The sequence below is a fragment of the Emys orbicularis genome, chromosome 17, assembly GCF_028017835.1.
Source record: "Emys orbicularis isolate rEmyOrb1 chromosome 17, rEmyOrb1.hap1, whole genome shotgun sequence".
Lineage (NCBI taxonomy): Eukaryota > Metazoa > Chordata > Testudines > Emydidae > Emys > Emys orbicularis.
In genome coordinates, this window is record NC_088699.1 from 11,045,267 (window position 1) to 11,064,775 (window position 19,509).

The following is a 19,509-nucleotide window of genomic DNA, read 5'->3' on the forward strand; positions in this document are numbered from 1 at the left end:
CATATTAACATCTGAAAAGCCACATGTGGCTCCGGAGCCACAGGTTGGCCACCCCTGATTTAGGGACTTGGTTTTCTTTGATTCCCCTCGTGAGATCTGAAAGGGGCAGCTTCTCTTAGCGTAGTGGTTTGGTGCTTTACAGTCCATTCACCTTTTGGCACAAACACATTGTTCACGTAAATGCAAAATTGCAAGGAGAGATCTGCATGAATTTCCAGTAGCTCCTCACTAGGTGTGTAATCTGTAGTAGCAGGGATGCACTGTGTAATGCTATAATTAACCCAGCTATTTAGTGTCCCTGTCTCTTCCCCTTTCTTCTTCTAATAAATAGAGTATTCTGGTTTCAGTATACATGGAGGAAGAGTGTATTGCATTTCCCATCAAGAGATAAGCTTTGAATCCATCTCCTAAACTGTATTACGTGCATCCAGGGATCTTGCCTGATTTACTATGGACACTGAGTCCAGGATGGGTTGTCAGTGACTGCTTGATTGATTGCTGTACTCTTTATCCTTACTAGTTAGTGCTGGACTTGTCACCTGTCTCCTGATTTAAAGAAGCACATTCCTTTTCCCAGGGATATGTTGCTGTATGAGGGACTGATTGATATTTCTGACCAGATGACAATTTAATACCCTCTTCCCTGCTTCTAAGAAGTCCAGCTGTGGTATGTTGCGATCAGGCCACAGCAGGTAATGGATGTATCGGCAATTTCATCATCAAACCAGTCATTAAGGTCTGTCTTCATCCACTGGACAGATATAGCTTGGGCAGAAGAAGGTTCCCTTCAGGCCACCCTGCAAAAGTCGTTCATTCTAACTTCTCGGGGCAAGAGCATAGCTTACTTTTCATTGCACATTCAGTCCTGAGCCTGCTAAACCTGTGCCTGTTGTGATATTGGTTTTACGTAGAGCTGGTCAAAAATGTTCTGATGGAACAGTTTTCTGTCAGAAAATGCTGATTAGATGAAATCAGAATGTTTTTGAAATGTTCCTTTTAGTTAAAAAATGTGACGAAAAATGATCCAAGTGCTTTGTTTTGATTTGATTGGTTAGATTCGTATGTTATATATACAACAACAGTTGAAATAAAGCACTTTGATAAGGTTATTTAGATACTTCCAGACCAAATTTTTGTTTTGCGGGAAATTTTGACTCTTTGTTCTGATTTCAGGATGAAACTTTGAAATGTCATAATTTCCTATGGGAAAAAAAAATCTAGGCTTCGCCTGGTTCTAGTTTTAAGGTAGCCTGGCAGTTGCCCATGAAAAACTGGATCGAAATCCCAACAAACTCATTTGATGTAGACTATCAATGTTAACCACTTCAATTACTGACAAGCTAGCTCAAATAGAGGTTTTTCAGCTCGTGGGAGCTGGTTTCAATTTCCTCACTAGTTTCCTGAATCATCCAGTCCTTGTTCATATTGCGTTTCCTTTCATACCTTAGTTGATGCTATGAATGGATATAATACTAAGCATAGAATTAAACAACAGATAGTCACTGCACCTTTGCAGTTTCTTTCAACAGCATGTAACGAAGGACAAAGCACCAGCTGTAACTTTGAGTTTCCTGCCTCCATCTGGCTTGTGTCACCATCTAAATGCTGATTCATTTTAAACAATATTGTTATGGATTTTTGTTTCTATATCTATATTTGTATCTAGATCAGTGTCTCCTTCATTCCAATATTGTCAGAAGTAGGGGAACATCTGCTAACTTATCTGGGCATAATCCATGTGGGATATGTGCTATAACACTGATTAGCAGACAGTGAAATGTGGGCTACAGGTCTTTTGTTGGGATGGGGGTGAGGGAGAATGGGTGCTATAGGAAAGGTCCCAAATGAAGTCGATGAGAGAAACACCGCTGTTCCATACATCATTGGAAGATTTAGCAGGCAAGGTTAATGACTTCTTGGCAGCTGTTCAGAATTAAGGCTTCAGTAATACTAATACTTGGCTTATGCAGAGCATCTTTCACACGATTAGGCCTGAGTTTAGTGCATCAGGTCCTTTGACTCCTCTTTCTGTTGTACCACTCTCATTCACGTGGAGTAGTGCTTACTCGCATCCCATTGAAATCCATGTGACAATGTGTGAGTCTGTACAACTTCGTCTGCAGAATCAGGCCCTCTGATGGTATCTGTTGCATGACAGAGCACTCTTCTATTATAGGGTTGCCAACTTTGTAATATTTAAAAATCAAGACACTCCAGTAGTAGTGCTAAAACCTCCCCTTCCCCCTGAGGCCCTGCCTCCCCTTCGCTCCTCTTTCCCCCTCCCTCCATTGCTCATTGCTTTTATCCTCCTGCCCTCCCTGCGGGGTCAGGAGCAACTCGCCTACAGAGCTGGGGCTGGGAGCTGCAGCCACACAATGCAGATAGGAGGTGGCCCCGGCTGAGTAGGGACTGTTCCATGTGATGATTCAGTGCCTCCTCGCCTCCCCCGCCCACAGTAACCAGACATTGGGTGTCTGGTTAGTAGATCTGACTGGATATCATCAGGTCCCCTTTTTGACTGGACTTTCCAGTCGACAACCGGACACCTGGCAACCCTACGTTCTAAGGGCATGAGGTTATATAACTTCATTACTGGAGCTGATCTATAACTGATCCGTATACTCCATAAGGTATGAGGGTAAGGGTAAGGTTGAATTCTAATGGGACTCGTGGAGTAAAAGGTTAATCAAAGGGGTAAGGGTAGTAAGCAGGGCTTTGAATATATATATCACTTTAATTAAATAGGAAGCTTTAAGAATCATGAGTCCTGAGAATAAGGTTTGCAGGAGCCCCTGACGTAGCAGTGTGATGTGTCTCCCTCTGCCCTCTACTTGTGGGAACCTCACTGAGCTGATAGTGATCTTTTCTGATCTTACAACAGATTACATCTAATGAGGAGCAGCCTTGTGAATTTGGAGTGACACTTATAGACTCAAGTTCACATAATGCCATTGCAGCAACTTAGGTCAGAAATCTAAGGGGCACCCCACAAGCTGAAGTCTCTGGGAGCGGTGGATGCTCAGCTCTTCACCGAATCAGGCCATTTTTAGAAAGAACATTGGAATGGCCATGCGGGATCAGTCCAGGGATCTTCTAGCCTCGTATTTTATCCCTGACCGTAGCCAGCAGCAGCTGTTGCAGAGGAGGATGCTAAAAATGCTGCAGACAGCAGTTATGGGAATCTGCAACAGGGAAGATTCCTAATCCACAATAGTTATGGCATTGGCTTAAGCACTGAATCATGAGGCTTTATAACCTCTCCAAAACCCTGGTTTGTTTTCTTAATATTCATGATTCTAACTCTGGGTATTCTTGTTATCCAGACAAATGACTGTGTACATGGATGTAGATGGTGTCTTCTGAAACTCCTGTCGGGGAAATCTGGCTTTAGGATTTACTGTGGCAGGAGAAATCTAGCAGCTTCTGAAGCCGATGGGAGTAAGTAGCCCAGGATCAGGCTCTCTGTAACCATTGTAGTTCAATGAATTGTATGTGATACTGTTGATTTCCAAAGCTGACATTTGGCTGAATGTGAAGTTAAAAAGACAACCATGGGAAGAGCTGCCTCTGTGTTTGTTTACTAGAAAGGAAGTGATCTGCTAATTCACCCAACACCTGTATCTATTTATCTTACCACAGTAGTATATCTGTACATCTTGACAGACACACCCTTTCTGTGGGAACCCCGTGAATGAGATTTTACCATCAGGGAGGTTACTCAGCCAGACCTGAACTCATCTTCGAGCACTCAACAATTTCCAGCACTGGGCCTAACACAGATGCGATTTTCTTTTCTGTCTGCAATATTTTTTTGTACAGAATAAATGTGTCTGTTGGCCAGCTCCACGGCTCTTTGCAATTACACCACAGGTTTCTGCTCTGTTTCTGTTGGTGATACCTAGTCAAAGGGCTGGACAAATCTTAATGAACTGAATCCTGTGAGGTGGGGAATTATTATTTTTTCCATTTCACAGAAAGGAAGAAGCAGCCAGGGTTCATATGATAGACTCCTGATATGCTCTTACCTGCTTTCATTCTCTTCCCTGCTCCCCGCCTCCAAGAGCTGGCTGTGAACAAGCACTATTTTGATGATCTTTTCGCAGGCTGATGCCAATGGAGACTGGCCTGGAAGTGAATCACTCCCCCCCCCCCCAAGTCTGTTTCTCTTGCATCATGAAAGCGAGGGCTGCTGCCAAGCTTCTGAGTGAATGCTCGGGGAGCATGCGTCAGTGTGGGACACATCCTTGCTTCTGCCTCCATGGCTGCATAAGGACCCATTGGCCACAGAACCACTGTGTATTTGCTGTGCAATGGGGGGCACCGTGTGTGTGTTAGGATTTGGGGGGTCCTGCAGGCAGGGTACTTGCACTGCAGCACATGGTGGGGACCGTGTGGTTCTGCACCACACGCAGGCTCATATAAAGTGTGAAGGCTACTGATTAAAACAGGTCCCAATTTTAGCCCCCTTGAAACTGTGGTTTCCTTAAGAGCAGTTATTTTTCTATGAAGCAAAACAACAGCGACAGACTTTTTCCTTCTTGCATTTACATCGGTATGAAATCCACTTGCTGCAGCTCTGCTGGGTTGTCCATGAATATTTCAGCACAGATCCTTTAGGAGTTAACGGTCTCATTTACCCACAATCCCCTTGGCTCATTTGCATCAGTAAAATGTTTAGGCAACAGAAATTTGCACCCAAAAAAGATGCTTTAAGGTTCAACTTGCTTTACCGGGACCTGAGAACAGCATTATCACGTAATAATGAATAATGCCTTTAAATCTGCCTTGCATGGAGCTAATCCAGGAGTGTGCAACTCATGGCATGCTTTATCTTAGAAACAACAATGTGCCCACTCTTTGGGAGCGGAGAGTCTGAGCAGATGTTAAGGGGAAATGGTTAAATGACTGACAAGCCCATTAAAGCCTACTGGGAGATGTCCATTAACTTCAGCCAGGACTCTCAGATTCCAGATCATGGGTCTGATCCTCCAAGCCTGACTCAGGGGAGGAGCCCCATTAGCTTCAATAGATTGGCCCTGTGGGCTGCAACCCACTAGTGCAGGGGTTCCCATGAGCTGTGTGAGTCTGTGACGGTGGCGGTCGGGAAGGCTGAGGGGGCTAACCCGTAGTATGGAGAGAGGCTTAAGTCTTACTTGGGCACTCTGCCCCCAGGCCATCACCTTGCCCCACCTCACCTAGAGAGACCCCCCCCAATCCCCGCCCCTCAGAGGGGATGAATGCCACAAACTGCCCACTGTTTGCATATTAACTATGCCTGCACCCTGCATGGGGGCACTGGGACACAAGGCTCCCTGTACTCTTCCCCCCCTTCCAGTTGCCCCCCAACACAGAGTATAGGCATAACGTGTGTTTTATACAGCTCTGCAATACGTTTTCCTTAGGATCCCAAAGCCTCTGTATGCTGTAATGAAATGTGCCTTGTAAAAGGGGAATTTTGACTGGACTGTAGGGACTCCTGGAGTAACAACAACCCTTTGCACTTATATTGCACCTCTCGTCTGGGCTCTCAAAATATGTGACGAAGGTGGGTAGGGAAACAGAGGCACAGAAGCTTAGGGAAACTGGTGGGGAGGGAAACTGGGGCACAGAAAATGAGTAAGTCACCCAAGGCTTCCCAATGAGCCAGTGTTTGGGAACTAGAATCCAAATCTACTGAGTCCCAGCCATTTTTGACTCTATGAACTAGGGGAAAAATGAATTTTAAAATGATTAGAGAACCCTTGTCGCACGGAGTCTTACAATAAACGTGGACTTGATGGGCGTGATCCAAAGCCCATTGAAGGTAGTGTGGGAGGTTTGATATTGAATTCAATAGGCCTTGCATCAGGCAGGCCGGCCCTGCCTGGATGCTTGTCACACCAAATGCCGATTGGTTTCTCCTGAGTTCTGAAAACAATTTGAATCTGGAGATTTTAAAGAAGGTTAATGTAACTTGTAAAGAATAAACTTTGCACTAGGCTCTTACAACACTTGGGAAACATTCTCTGCAGGAAGGGAGGAAATGCAAAAGTGTATACACACAGTTCAGGGGAAAGTTACATTTAGCATAACTGGCAATGGGATATTGTGCAATAGTTAACATGTGGGAAGGAAATGTGGGCAAAACCAGGTTTTATGTTGAACTATTTTGAGACGTGAGAATGGAATGCTAACATACAGGCCTGCAAAGTATGAGCAAGAGTCTGATCTCACTCCACTGAACTCGCCCCTCTGTTGTTAACACCATCAACTTCAATGGACCCGTGCTAGAATTATATTAGTTTAATCTGGAATTACATAATCTGGTGTTACATAATTAGCCCATGTGGTATGCTCTCAGTGGGGAAGCTCAGTCGTGGGAGAGGAGTTCTGTAAAGTTACTGGTAGATGGGAAACAGTATTTCAACAGCATTAAATATTTTTTGTGATCACGCTGTAAAAGAATGATTTTTGGATAAAGGGAGTTAATTCCACATGACCGATAATGTTGCATTTGCAGTCACTGCCAATAGACATAGTTTTACATTTTGAGATATTAATACTAGTTGCCATAATTCAGGTTAATATTATTGTGACAGGTTGGACCCCTCTTCTGGGATGCCCCCTGATGTACTGGGATTTCACTGAGCCTCTCTTGTTCAACCAGCTTGGGTTCCCGTTCACTGCTTTGCTGAATTAGGCTCTGTGTGAGAGGACTCCCCCTGCACTCACGTGCCCATCCCTTTTGGGAGATAAACCCAAAATAAAACCATCTTGCACTGTATAGAAAAATCTGCACAGCTCAAGCTTAGAAAAATCTGCCGTCTTCCTCAATGTGAAGAGAGATGTGCATGACTTCTTCCCCCCCCCCGTTATAAATTACATAAACTGGGCTTAATAATAAACAAAATAAGTTTATTAACGACAAAAGATGAATTTTAAGTGAATATAAGTGCTAACAGACAGAACAAAGCATATTACTGAGCAAATAAAACAAAATACGCAAGTTAAGTTCCATATACTTAAGAAACAGATTACAAAATATAATGTCTTTCCCTAAATGTTATTTTAAGCAGGTTGCAAAGTTTCTGTGGTTTAGAGTTCCAGCTATATTTCTTTTCAGACTGGACCTCTGTCTCAGTCTGGACTCTCCCCTTGCCTTCCCTTCAGGTGTCTTTTGCAGTCTTTCTTCTTGGGCAGACAGGACATAGAGAGGAGGAGTTCGCTTTCCTTCCCACCCTTAAATAAGATTTGCATAAGGAGGGAATCCTTTGTTTCCCAAACTAGACCCCCCCCTTCCCTTTCAGTGGAAAGTGACAAGAAGTCCCAGATAATGTTTAGCATCAGGTGACAAGACCACCTGACCTAGTAGTGTCACAGTTACATCCCCGGATGCCTCCCAGGAGGGAGAGAGATTAGTATCTTCATGGTCTAGTTGTTCCTTCCTGAGGGCCCATCAAATCTGAAGGCCTGTCCTCTGGTAGGTGTCTCCCCAATACACACCCAGTTGTAATTGTTACATAGTCCATATTCTTAACTTTAGATACAGAAATGATACATGCATACAAATTGGATAATCACATTCAATAAATCATAACCTTTCCAATGATCCCTTAACAAGACCCATCTTGCATAAAGTATATCTGTTATGTCATATCCATATTATAAGCATATTTTCATAAAGAATATGTAGCATAGCATCACAATTATTTTAATAATAAGGGCTCCATGGAGATAGACACTTATTAAAAGTACCAAATAAATAGATAATAGCTTGGGATCTCATAAACCACTAGAATCAGACTCCAGCTACAATTTGACAGTACTATGTTGTATGTATACAATGTGTCACCTTTTGTCTGTGGATCTCAGAGCACTTTGAGTGGGTCTCCTATAGGATATAGTGTCTCTGCCTTTCATCATTCAACCATGAGTGTGAATTTGTGTCTCACGTCGCACTGGTTGTTGGGAGGCTCCCAATCCTGCAGACTAGGCCCTGGGTTGTATGAGACCTGGGTTCCATTCCTGCCTCTGCTACTAGCCTGCTGGGTGACCTGAGGCAAATCACTTTACCTCCTTGTGCCTCAACTTCCCCACCTATGAAATGATTCTTCCTCCTTCGTAAAGAGCTAGGAACATCAGTTCTGGGGAACAGTCACTCAATGGGACCTTCATTCTCCATAGAAATATAGAGAAAATCTATTTTTACTATTGAGTTGTGCATCCACAAATCTACTGCTGCCTGTTACTGCTGGAAGGATTTGTTTAAGGCTCTGAGTTGTGGTGTTTAGTGTGTTAAATGACACAAAGATACTTCTGAAATAAATACAATCCGTAAACAACTCACGTTGTGTGGGATATTGTGTAACTTGCTTTATGGTGTAATTGAGCAGCATGTTCTGTTTTGGGATTTCAATGAGCTGTTCATGGTCAAGGCTTTGCACCAATGAACCTCATTCTGGTCAGATAAATGAAACTTCCAAAGGAGAATGTTGAGATAGACATTCTAGAATGTCTTTTTCCTCATGCACTTTGTGTTCTTAGGAGACCCACGGGCTGCTGATAAAATTGACTAACAGATCAAAAAACCCATTGGATACTTAACACACTCTTTTCTTTTTTTCAGGATTGACAAAAAAATGCTCGCCAGTCTGAAGATCAAGTAAGTAACCAGAATTTTCTCTGATATAAAGCCATATTTGTGTGATACTCCTAAATAGAGGACCATATTTGCAGATCCAGAGAACTTGGGTTTCTGATCAACTAGTTTTCCCTCTGGTTTTCAATCAGTGAACCAGATTCTGCTCTCAGGTACGTTGGTGTAAATTCCAAACCACTTGGTTAACGTCAGTGGGTTTGCAGTAGTGTAATTCAAATCAGAATCTTGCCTGCTGTGTATGCAAGCTTGGAAGAAGCTTACTAGCAGGTAAATCTTAGATCAGCAAAACCAGGTTTTATTAGCTAAACAAAGGTGGTCTAAACATTTCCATTCTGGAAAGTTGTATGTCCAACACTGGGGTGTCCAATATTTAATTAAAAAGAGAGTACCAACTCTCCCCAACAAACTATTAAGTCAGTTCATTTTTTCAACCACTGTCTTTCCTTTTGATTTATGTCCTCTCCAGTCCATGATCCAGCCTTTTGGTGTATTTTGCATATATGTATAGAATAAGACGTGAAAGTCCTTGATTTGCAAGCATGTGAAACTGATTCATTTGTTCCCTTTTAATTTCGAGTCAGTAATATGGGTTTGCTGAGTAGCCTGTTCTTGTAGTGTATAAGGATTCAGATTGGCTGGCTAGGATGACAGTGGTTAGTGACAATCACACAGTCGTACTGTGCTACACTTACTCCTTTTGAATGGTATCTTACTCCATGAGTAGTCCCATTGATTACAAGGGGACTGCTTGAAGAGTGATTTGCTACTTATGTGAGTAAAGGTGGCAGAATCTGGCCCTTATTGATTTATCTGAATACGGTTAGTTTATTTAGATGTATAGAAATGCTAAAAAATGCCCATCCACATACTCTAGGTCCCTTTGACACTACTTTATAATACACCTTGAGTGCAGCTGTACAAGTGAGCCAGGCAACTTCAACTCCAATCCTTTTCCTGCCATTGATTCCCCATCTTTACAGTTCCCAGGTTTGCAACATGCCCCCATGTTCCTCAGCCTTGGGCTATTTTAGACAAGGGGAGGAGAGCGAATTCCAAAGCTGTAGGCCCCCCCACCCCCTTTTTTTTTTTTGGTAGCTGTTGTCCAATTACTAATAAAGTACAGTCCTTGCTCGATTAGGGTGAAACTGACCTCTGTGCAAAAGGCCCCATCCCATGACTTAAATCCCACTGAAGCCCTCAAAACAGGGCTTGAATGAGGCACAGGCTTCTGCACAAGAGTGAATTTTACTTTTAGAAAATGTAGGAAGGATTTCAGAGAAAAATGTCCTTAACAATGAGATCCATTAGACTGGTGAAAGGTCTCCAAAGGAAAGGGGTGGAAGCCTAGTCATTTGAATGACTTACAGCTGGACAAAGCATTGGAGAATATAGGTTTATAGGGTAAAATCCTGGATCTGCTAATTTCCATGGAGCCAGCATCCCATAGACTTTACGGCCAGTAGAGACCATTATGATGATCTAGTCTGATCTCAATATACTGTGGTCATTAGCTACTGGTGGGTTGGAGGGGAAATGGTTAGGTAAGACGAATAATTGGTCTTTTCCATCTCTGTTTTCTATGCTATCCTCCTTTCTATAGCAGCGCTATTTTTATGCACAGCCCACTGCTTATTTTTCTTTGAAGTTCAAGGTGATTCATGTACTGAGTGATTATAATAAATACAATTACTGTCTTTTAAGTTGGTTTAAGGCAGGTACTGTATAATTTATAAACTGTCAAATTTGCTTTGGGGGACAAAAAAAGCAACTGCATTGGCCATCGCTGACCTTTCTGGCATAAATCTATTGACGTGTCACTGTGTGATTTCTACACCTTTACGTGCTGCGTCATGCTGTACCACTGAATAAAATGGACCTGCTTTTTAAAAAGATGTGCCCCTCAATGGTTATAGGATGTAGTTGGGTTGCTTAGCTTCTCCAGTGCTTCTATTGCTAGGCACAAGTTCTTTCTTTTATATTTCATTAGGGATGGGATTTTTCAAAGGTGCACAAATCCCATGGAACTCCACAACTCCCTTAGGCTGTTTGGAAAATCCCAGTTGAAATGTAAAGGTGTCTAGCAACTTTCTGTACAGCTTCTTGCATTGCATTCAAGATAATCAGCTTCATTATACATGGAAGAACTTGGTCTTGGTCCTGTTATGCTGGGGTAAAAATTCATCTGTCACCCCACACTGTATCTAGAATCTAGAAATATGAAGAGGGACAATTTGTACTCACAGTTTGAGTGCTGCCTTTATAAGACTTGTCTTGGTACTACCCCCACATGCATTTTGTTAGCTTTCACTTGTCTGTTGAAAGGACCCAATGGTTCTTAGGCTCTGATCCTTATTAGGGTGCAGACTCTTGGAAGGTGCAACTGTAAGTAAATACATAGTGTGTGAAATCTGGTCTCTCCCTGTGAAATCTGGTCTTTTGTGTGTTTTTACCCTATACTATATAGATTTCATGAGGGAGACCAGCGTTTCTCAAATTGGCATTCCTGAAGCAAAAGGGGGGGTCACAAGGTTATTTTAGGGGGGTTGCAGTATTGCCATGCTTGCTTCTGTGCTGCTGCCTTCAGAGCTTGCTGCCCAGAGAGTGGTGGCTGTTGACTGAGGGCCCAGCACTGTAGGCAGTAGGGCAGAAATAAGCGTGGCAATACCATATCATGCCATCCTGACTTCTGCGCTGCTGCTGGCAGAGCTCTGCCTTCAGAGTTGGGCTCCCGGCCAGCAGCTGCCCAGCTCTGAAGGCAGCGCTGCCGCCAGCAGCAGCACAAAAGTAAGGTAGCAGTACCACAACCCCCCCTACAATAACCTTGCCCCCCCCCAACAACTCCTTTTTGGGTCAGGACCCCTACAATTACAACACTGTGAAATTCCAGATTTAAATAGCTGAAATCATGAAATTAACGATTTTTAAAATCCTATGACCATGAAATTGACCGAAATGGACCGTGAATTTGGTAGGGCCCTAATCATGGCTTTTGGTGGTGAAAAGAGTGGGAACATTAGGGTAACCCGGCTATGGCGACCACAGGTCTTGTAGCCACTGTGTGAGCTAGATCTACTTTGAGCAAAGTTAGATGAGACCGTGGTTAGCGTACTGGTAGCTGGTCTATGATAGCATTTCCCTGAAACTACTATTGGTGGAGCGTCACTGGTGGTAACAATGTTGGGAAGTCTTACAGAAAAGAGGCTAACAGTGACACAGCCATAGAGTGCAACAAAAAGGTGTAAAAGTAGCATTATCAATTTATTGTGCGGATGATGAATACACAGGGTAAAAGCCTAGTGCTATTACTACACACATTACAAAATGTATTTCATGGTCCTCTTTCATTATAACTATTCCTGGCCAAATTTGGATCCGCAGCACCATATGGGATACTTGCTTAAGGGCACACATCATCCTTCACTTCTTGCCTTGACAGACTGTCCAGTCACCCTGGTTAGGTTGACAGCCAGCCACTTCCTCCTGGTAAACTTCTCATGCCTTTTTGGATTTCTGTGTTATGGATAGATTTCATCACATCCTGGACATTTGCCACTTATGAGTCAGTGATCTAAAGCAATAACATTCCTAGCTCTAGGCTATTGCTGCTTGTCTTGGCTCTCATTAGAGTTTTTCATCTTGTTCTTGATAGCTAGGATTTGAACGCAATTTCCATCTACCCTCACTACTACTGTGTCCACTTTACTATCGATGAATTGGAGACCATCTCGTCTTGGAAAAATTTGAACAGGTTTTGTCTGATAGCCTTACTGAGTAACACTGACCACCGTTGGCTAGCCCATGAATTCTGCCAGTAAGTTTTGCTTTAGATCTATCCACGGTCGTTCCTGTTACTTGTTTAGCCTTAGAGCAGCTACTATTACATCTCCTTTTAAAATCTAACTATCTCCACAGCCTGGGGCCTGATCCAAAGCCAATTGAAGTCACTGGAAATCTTCCCAGTGTGATTGCTGCATTGTCAGAACTATATTCTGGGAACATTTTGCCAGGGTTTTACTCTAGAGGTTTGTCAGTGAAAGCAAACAGTTGCCTCTCTCCATGTCTGAGGATATTATAAGCGCTTTGTGTCTGGGTCCACTGGCAGCCATCACCAAGACAATGCGACCTTTTCACTTCCAGGGAAGATCCTCAGGAAACTGACCAAAGAAAGCATCGCACTTCACTTCATAATAACTGGAACTATGAGCTGAGAACAGAAGAACTATGGCTGGAAATACAGGGCCTGAACTGCAAAAGGCTGAGCTGCAAAAAACCGAGCACCCACAACTTTTCTGGGTTGCCCAGCACCTTGCAGAATAGCACACCGAGTCAGACAGAAGTGAGATGACTTGCCCAGCGGTTTGCCTAACTCCTATTGTTTACTCTCTTGTTAAGTATCCCAAATCTGCCAGAGTGAATTGAATCTACCCTAAAACAGCTCTCGCCCATTAGACAGACACAGAGCAGCAGCACCTTTGCTTTGAGCTGGGGCCAGCCCAGCCGTGGCCATCGCATTAGCTAGTGTGAAGTTCATGACCTCAAATCACTAGCTCTGCCTCATTCCCTGAAAAGAGGGTTTTCTATGTACGCGGTGATTTCTGTGGACTTTGCCCTTTCTGCCTTGCACAAAGGATGCTGGAGAATGAAGAACTAGTGCTACTGATGCGTTAGTAATCGCGAATACTTATGGTGCACGTATATTGTATTCGATGCAGGCCAAACCTTAAGGCCTTTCCTCAGGTCTTGATCCTGCAAAGGGATCTGATAGCATTGTGGTCCATGCTTGCAGAGTCCATTACAAGATAAGAGTCTCATTCCTTATTCTGGTGATGATGCCTAGTGGGTAGGGCACTGAAGTAAGAGTCAGAAGACCTGGGGTTCTAATTCCGGCGCTGCCATTGGCCTACTGACTGGTCTTGGGCAAGTCACTTAAACTCTCTGTATCTCGGTTTTCCTTCCCACTCTTCGGTTGTCCTATCTATTTTCTTGTAAGCTGTGTGAGGCAGGGACTGTTTTACTATGTGCACGTACAGTGCCTTGCACAATAGGGCTGCAATCTCAGTGGGTGCCTCTACGCATTACTATAATGCAAGCAATAGTACTCGGGACATGCTCCCACTGAGTTTGAGATAAGATGTATGGGTAATTAATTGCTCTTGTATTTCCCCTAAAATCATTGCTTGCACAATTATTTTTTATTTAATGGGAAAATATGCCCAAGCCCCTTTGGGAACCTGCTGTTTGAGCCTGCAATGCCCACCATAAATGGCCGAAAAGAAATTCAATGAATGAGCTCATCACTAGAGTTTTTTGCAGAATTAATGGGGAGGTTAAATCGGGTTCCAATGTTTATAGCTTTGAAAAAAAAAGATCCCTATGGAATTTTTCCTGTGGTGCCAAGAGTGATGTAATTGTTTCTCTTGTGCTGCCTTGTGCAGGGTTGTATTTCTAGGGGCTGTGTCAATTGTTTGCCACTCACGCGGGTTTCTAGAAACAATTCGGCTACGCAGACGTATGTTTAAGCTTCTCTACCCCAACACACCGTTCCAGTAACGATGGTACAACACTGGGCGCAAAAGGCTGCGTACGTGCTAACTATTGATATTATTTTTATTGCACCTGACCTGTGTTGTAGGCAACACTGCTAGTGATCAAAATATCAGGCCCATCCTGGGCTTCCAGCTAGGTCTGTTGAAACCTCATGGGAATGTGACTGGATGGCAAAGGAAAAGAGTGAAGTAGTCACATACTTCGAGCATGAAGGGTCTGTTTTACAGCTTGAGCAGATGATGATGATGAAGGGAGATAGGAAAGCCGTGTTCAGCTGTGACTACATCTACGCTGGAGCTGGAAGTATAATTTCCAGCTCGGGTAGAGGTACCCTCTGCACTAGCTCCGAGCAAGCTAGCGCACTAAAAATAGCAGCATGGCTGAAGCTGCACAGGCAGCCGGACGGGTTAGCCCCCCGTGTGCTTAGGTTTTCAGAAAGGATTGTACTCAGGGTGTGTAGTCTGGCTGGCTGCCCACCAAGCTATTTATAGCATTCTACCTAGATCAAAGCTAGCTCAGGTATACCTAGACATGCTGCAATTGTGCCTCCGGATTGCTGTGTGGACATACCCTGTGTATGAGGAGTATAAAAGCCAGATGGAGGAGATGGTTAAGTGGGGCAAAGGCATATGACTAGGCGTAACTGGGTGCAGTTAGGCTAAAGAAAACTTTAAAGTGAATATGATTTGATCTCACAAGGTGCTGAGAACGTGCAAAGCATTTAAACGTCTGTAATTTTAAATGTTAAGCAACAGTAACTGGAAGAACATGAGGCCGGTGGGACTGCTCAGATGCTTTGCTGGTACGGAGCCAGAATGTTCAGCACCATGCAGAATCAAGCTCAGAGTGAATATCAGAAAAATATCCTAAGGGAGGAAGCTGTTAGACTGTGAAACAGCATCGCAAGGCAAGCGGTGGACGCTTCATGAAGCTAGTTACCAAAGACCAAAATGGACCAGGCCCCAGAAAACACTGTACAGAACGTTAGAGAAGTTCTAGAGACCAACACTGTGGGCTGGATGGGTCTGTTCCTGGGCTGGTTGGGAAGATTTTTTCTTTTTTCCTGTGAAATATTTTAATGAAATTTATTTTTTTTGTTTCATTGACATTGTTCTTTGAAAATATCCAGGTTTTCATACCCCCACAAAACCCCATTTTCCCAGGTTTTCATGTGTGAAAAATGTCACATTTAAAAAATTTTTTTCATTGAGAATTTTCAATGAAAATGGAAATATTTTTGTGAAAATTGGTTCAGTCATAAAGCCATTTTCTGTCAAAAAAATAATTTTTTTAATGGAAAATTTTCAAACACCGTTAGTCTTTTCTCTCTCTCTTTTCTGAGACTTAAAAAGTTAAGGTTCCCCCTAACCCCCAAAGAGGTAAGTCATCAGGCTGTAAATATTGGATGACAGTTTGTTTCCATCATTGTGAAAAATTAAGGCCTGATCCAAAGAAAGATAATGGGGATCTTTTCTCACAGACTACAATAGGATCAGGCCCATAATAAATGGAGGCTACCCGCTTCAATTTTCCATTGACCTCTGCTGTTTTTTGTTGGGGTGAGTGTCCTTTTCATGATTCGCTTCTGGATGGACCAGCCCATGACGTTCATTCACCGCCATGGGTTGCACAAGTGAAATTTTCGTTCTTGTTACTTCTGCTTAGGGTTGGGGTTTATTATGGCAAAGCCCCCGCATCAGTTCTAAAGGCTAGTGATGTTTAACGTGCTCCTTATTTCCATTTTGCATTGCTTATCAGCATCACATCTGCGTATCACTTCTGACTGAACTTCCCCTTTGAAGAAGACCGATATCTGGCATTCTTTTTTCAGAATGCATTTTTAATCACAGCAAAATGATTTGATTGTGTGATATCTTTCTCTCTCTCTCGCTCTGTCACATCTATATACACACACATACGTGGACTTGTATGACATAATAGAGACCAGGCTGAGAGCAAGAGACCTCTCTTCTTTTTCTGCACTCAGAAATTAGGGGATTGTGCAGCTTTTCTTCTTCTCTGGTGTTATTAGCTTCAATGACGTCAGCAATCCAATTAGCTGTCTGCTGATGGGCTGAAGGAGAGGGTTAGGTCAGCCAGGCTTGTTCCCTCAAACAGCCTGCGGAGATGAATTTCTTGCAAGGAAATTGATTCTGTGCGCCTCTGAAGCCTTCAAGTCATGACAGAGAAATGAAATCGATCACCTCACGGGCGGTAGCTAAGAAATGATATTTTAAGCATTTATGAAATGTCAGCAAAGGTTCATTGAATGATGACTTTCCCGGGGAGATCAGCCGCTATTAAATCACTGCATTTTTCATTGCTCTCAGCTAACAGCTACTGTTAGAGACAAGCACCCCTCGATTCACTGACGCCCCAAGAGCGTCTCTCTAGGAATCGTACATGTTGGCTTCTGGAGTGAAACAATTCATTTTAGGGGCTGTTCCTTTTTGCAGGCTCACAAGCAACCCAACCCTGGTTTGCCAAATGTCTTAGACCATGTCTAAATGCAAAAGTTGTACCACTCTCACAATACTAGCCCCGTCTACGCTACGGAGCCTGTGCCACTCTGGCCATGTTGGCTTAGACCAGTGGTCCCCAACGCGGTGCCCGCGGGCGCCCTGGTGCCTGCTGGGGCATCTATGTGCGCCCGCGTACTGGCTGGCGGACTAGCATCCGCCGAAATGCCGCCGACAAGCAGCATCATCCAGAGGCATAGCTGGCGAAAATCGGCAGCATTTCGGCGGCAACACCTCTGGATGATGCTGCTTGTCGGCGGCATTTTGGCGGCGACGCCTATTGACGTCGCTGCTTCTCGGTGGCATTTCGGCGAATGTTCATCCGCCGGCCACGGTCCGCGGTGGCTCGTTGTCTGGCACCCGCCAGACGAAAAAGGTTGGGGACCACTGGCTTAGACACAGCATATGCTGACAGAAGGAGGAATTATACTGTCCCAGTAATATCATCTCCCTGAACAACATTAGCTATGGTGACAAACACTCTTCTGTCAGCATAGTCATGTCTACAGGGGGAGTGGGGGGGAGGGTTGCCAGCATATCTATGTTATTTAGGAGGTTGATTCTCCCCCCCCCCAGCCAACAAAGCTGCGCCAGCATAGCTTTGTAGTGAAGACTAAGCCATAAATATAGTTAAAGCCTCTCAACTCCTTTAATTTGGACGCAGTTAGAGCAGTATAAAGGTGCCTATGTCTAGTCATTTCCATATGGGCAGGGAACTGAGGAACCCTTTCACTGACAGAGCGGAGTCCACACCAGGGACTGTACCACCGTAACTAACTTGGGTGAAATATCACACCCTTAGCTGACCTAGTTCGACCGATACAAAATCGGTGCATAGACCAGGCCATAGAAACATCCCATCTGTTTGAAAGGATGAGCATTTTGGATAAACAGCGGTGCAATGTCTGGTGGATAAAATTCACCTGTGTGCAGAAAGGCTGCAGAGGCCTTTGCTTGTTCTCTGTATAGGGTTAAATTTCAACTTGTACAGGGGCAGGGCATGATTTTCTCTTCTGTATAAGGACTGTGATGCTCCTGGCAACGAGTCAGGCCTCCCACCTAAAAAATGCAAGTTTTTCACACACAAAAAAGAAAAGAAACCCAACAAAAGCCCTCTCCCCCCCCGCCGTCTAGTCTGTCGCATCCCATAGACTCAAGTCAACTCTCACATTCAAAGCCGCGTTGTGTGACATCCAGCTGATGGGATTCGATGTGACAAATTGTCAGATAAAGGACAAGGTGACTTGCCAGGTCGCCGATGTATAAACAAAATAAAAAACCTTTCCCTGAGATACTCTACGCTGTAGATTATTTCCAAGCAAGAAACCATGACTAGAGACGTGGGGCCAGATCCTCAGCATGTGGAAATTAATGCCCCCAGACACCGACTGAGGATCTGGCCCCTGCTTCCTAGCGAACCATTAAATCGAGCTGTCTGCGATGCAGGAGAGACTGTGAGTAGTGTTTGTGCAGCTTCTCCCACAGACATCTCAGCTGACGATGTAGTGGATCTCTTGCCCTACATTCCTTAATGCAAACCTAAGGCTGTATTGTGGCTTTCGAAGCCATGGTTGTGTAATGAGTGGTAGCGGGTGGACTGCGGAGGAAGTAGGTGCTGAAGCAGTAATTGCGACTCCTTTCTACAGGCACAGCGTGTGCTCTTTTCCCCTCCAGCGTGGCCTCAGACTGCCTGGTGTCCCCTGCCTGGGTTTTCTAGCATTGACAGTGGTGCTACTGGGATGGCTTCCATCTTGGTTGATACACCGGAGGCCTCCAGAGCTAGACGCATGAGCTAGAGTGTCCAGACTCGCTTGGTGGGACTGTAACAGACTCCCATCCTCTGCAGATCAGGCACAGAGGGAGACAGGTAAGACTTGCCGATGAGTTACGCTCTGACTGCTCTCTGCACTTCTACTCAGGCATCTCAACTCCCAGGAGTTTAGCTAACCCTGCCCAAAGGGCGAGTAATGGGCTTGTTTGAGCAGCAGCACACATGGCCGTGTTGGGAGAGCCTGGTTGAAGGATGGTGGTGTTTGGTAGCATGGAGGTGCACTGACCCAGCTTGGGTGATAGTCATCTCAGTGCACAGGGTCAGTTCAAACCCACGCACCACTTGTGCAGCGTGTAGGCCTCGTCCTGGCCCTCTGCATCGAGACGGGTTTGGCTTGGTATGTTTTGGTGAACACCCAAAGACGCTTGTTTAATCCTCACTATTTGCAGCTAATTATTTTCTGAAATTCACAATACTGCCGGTTTGTGGGCAGACTGCCTCATTAAATGTTTTTCTCTAATGTGTGCCCAGCTTGAGCCACATTAGATATTTGTATGAAGCTTTAAAAAACACCCTCTATTAAAGATAAATGATTATGGCAGCCTCGTAGCCGGGATGCATTTTTCTGGGCTTAGGCCATTTTCCCCCTCTGCATTTTGCTAATAAAATGACGAGCTGCTTTATGCAAGGCAGGGGTCACTTAGAACATCAATGTTTGTTTCAAAAGTGTGTGAGTGAATGAACATTCAGCAGTTGCAGATTTTGGCCCCGATCCTGCAATTGCATCTATGCTGGCAGATCCCAGCCCCCATGTGGAACCTGTTCCAGTTAATTGGGGCTCCATGCGAGTACCAGGGTCGCATGCCTGGGTCCACTTGCAGGACTGGGGCATTACACGCTCAAGCCTTTGGGCCAGGGGCGGTTTGTTACTAATATATGTTCAGACATCACTTTGCAGAATGGGTCCCCAACCCCCATTGATCTCTGGGTGCCATGGAGACACAATTAGTACTTAGTAATAAAGTCTCTAACTG

General features: G+C 44.3%; 1 protein-coding gene across 1 annotated transcript in view; it reads left to right on the plus strand.

Moving 5' to 3' along the window:
* The window catches only part of RAP1GAP2 (RAP1 GTPase activating protein 2), a 241,779-nt gene that overhangs the window by 36,841 nt on the left and 185,429 nt on the right, over window positions 1–19,509 (plus strand). Inside the window, exon 3 of the mRNA XM_065418511.1 lies at window positions 8,606–8,641. Within this exon, the coding sequence (XP_065274583.1) occupies window positions 8,606–8,641 (36 nt within the window). The remainder of the gene's footprint in view (window positions 1–8,605; window positions 8,642–19,509) is intronic.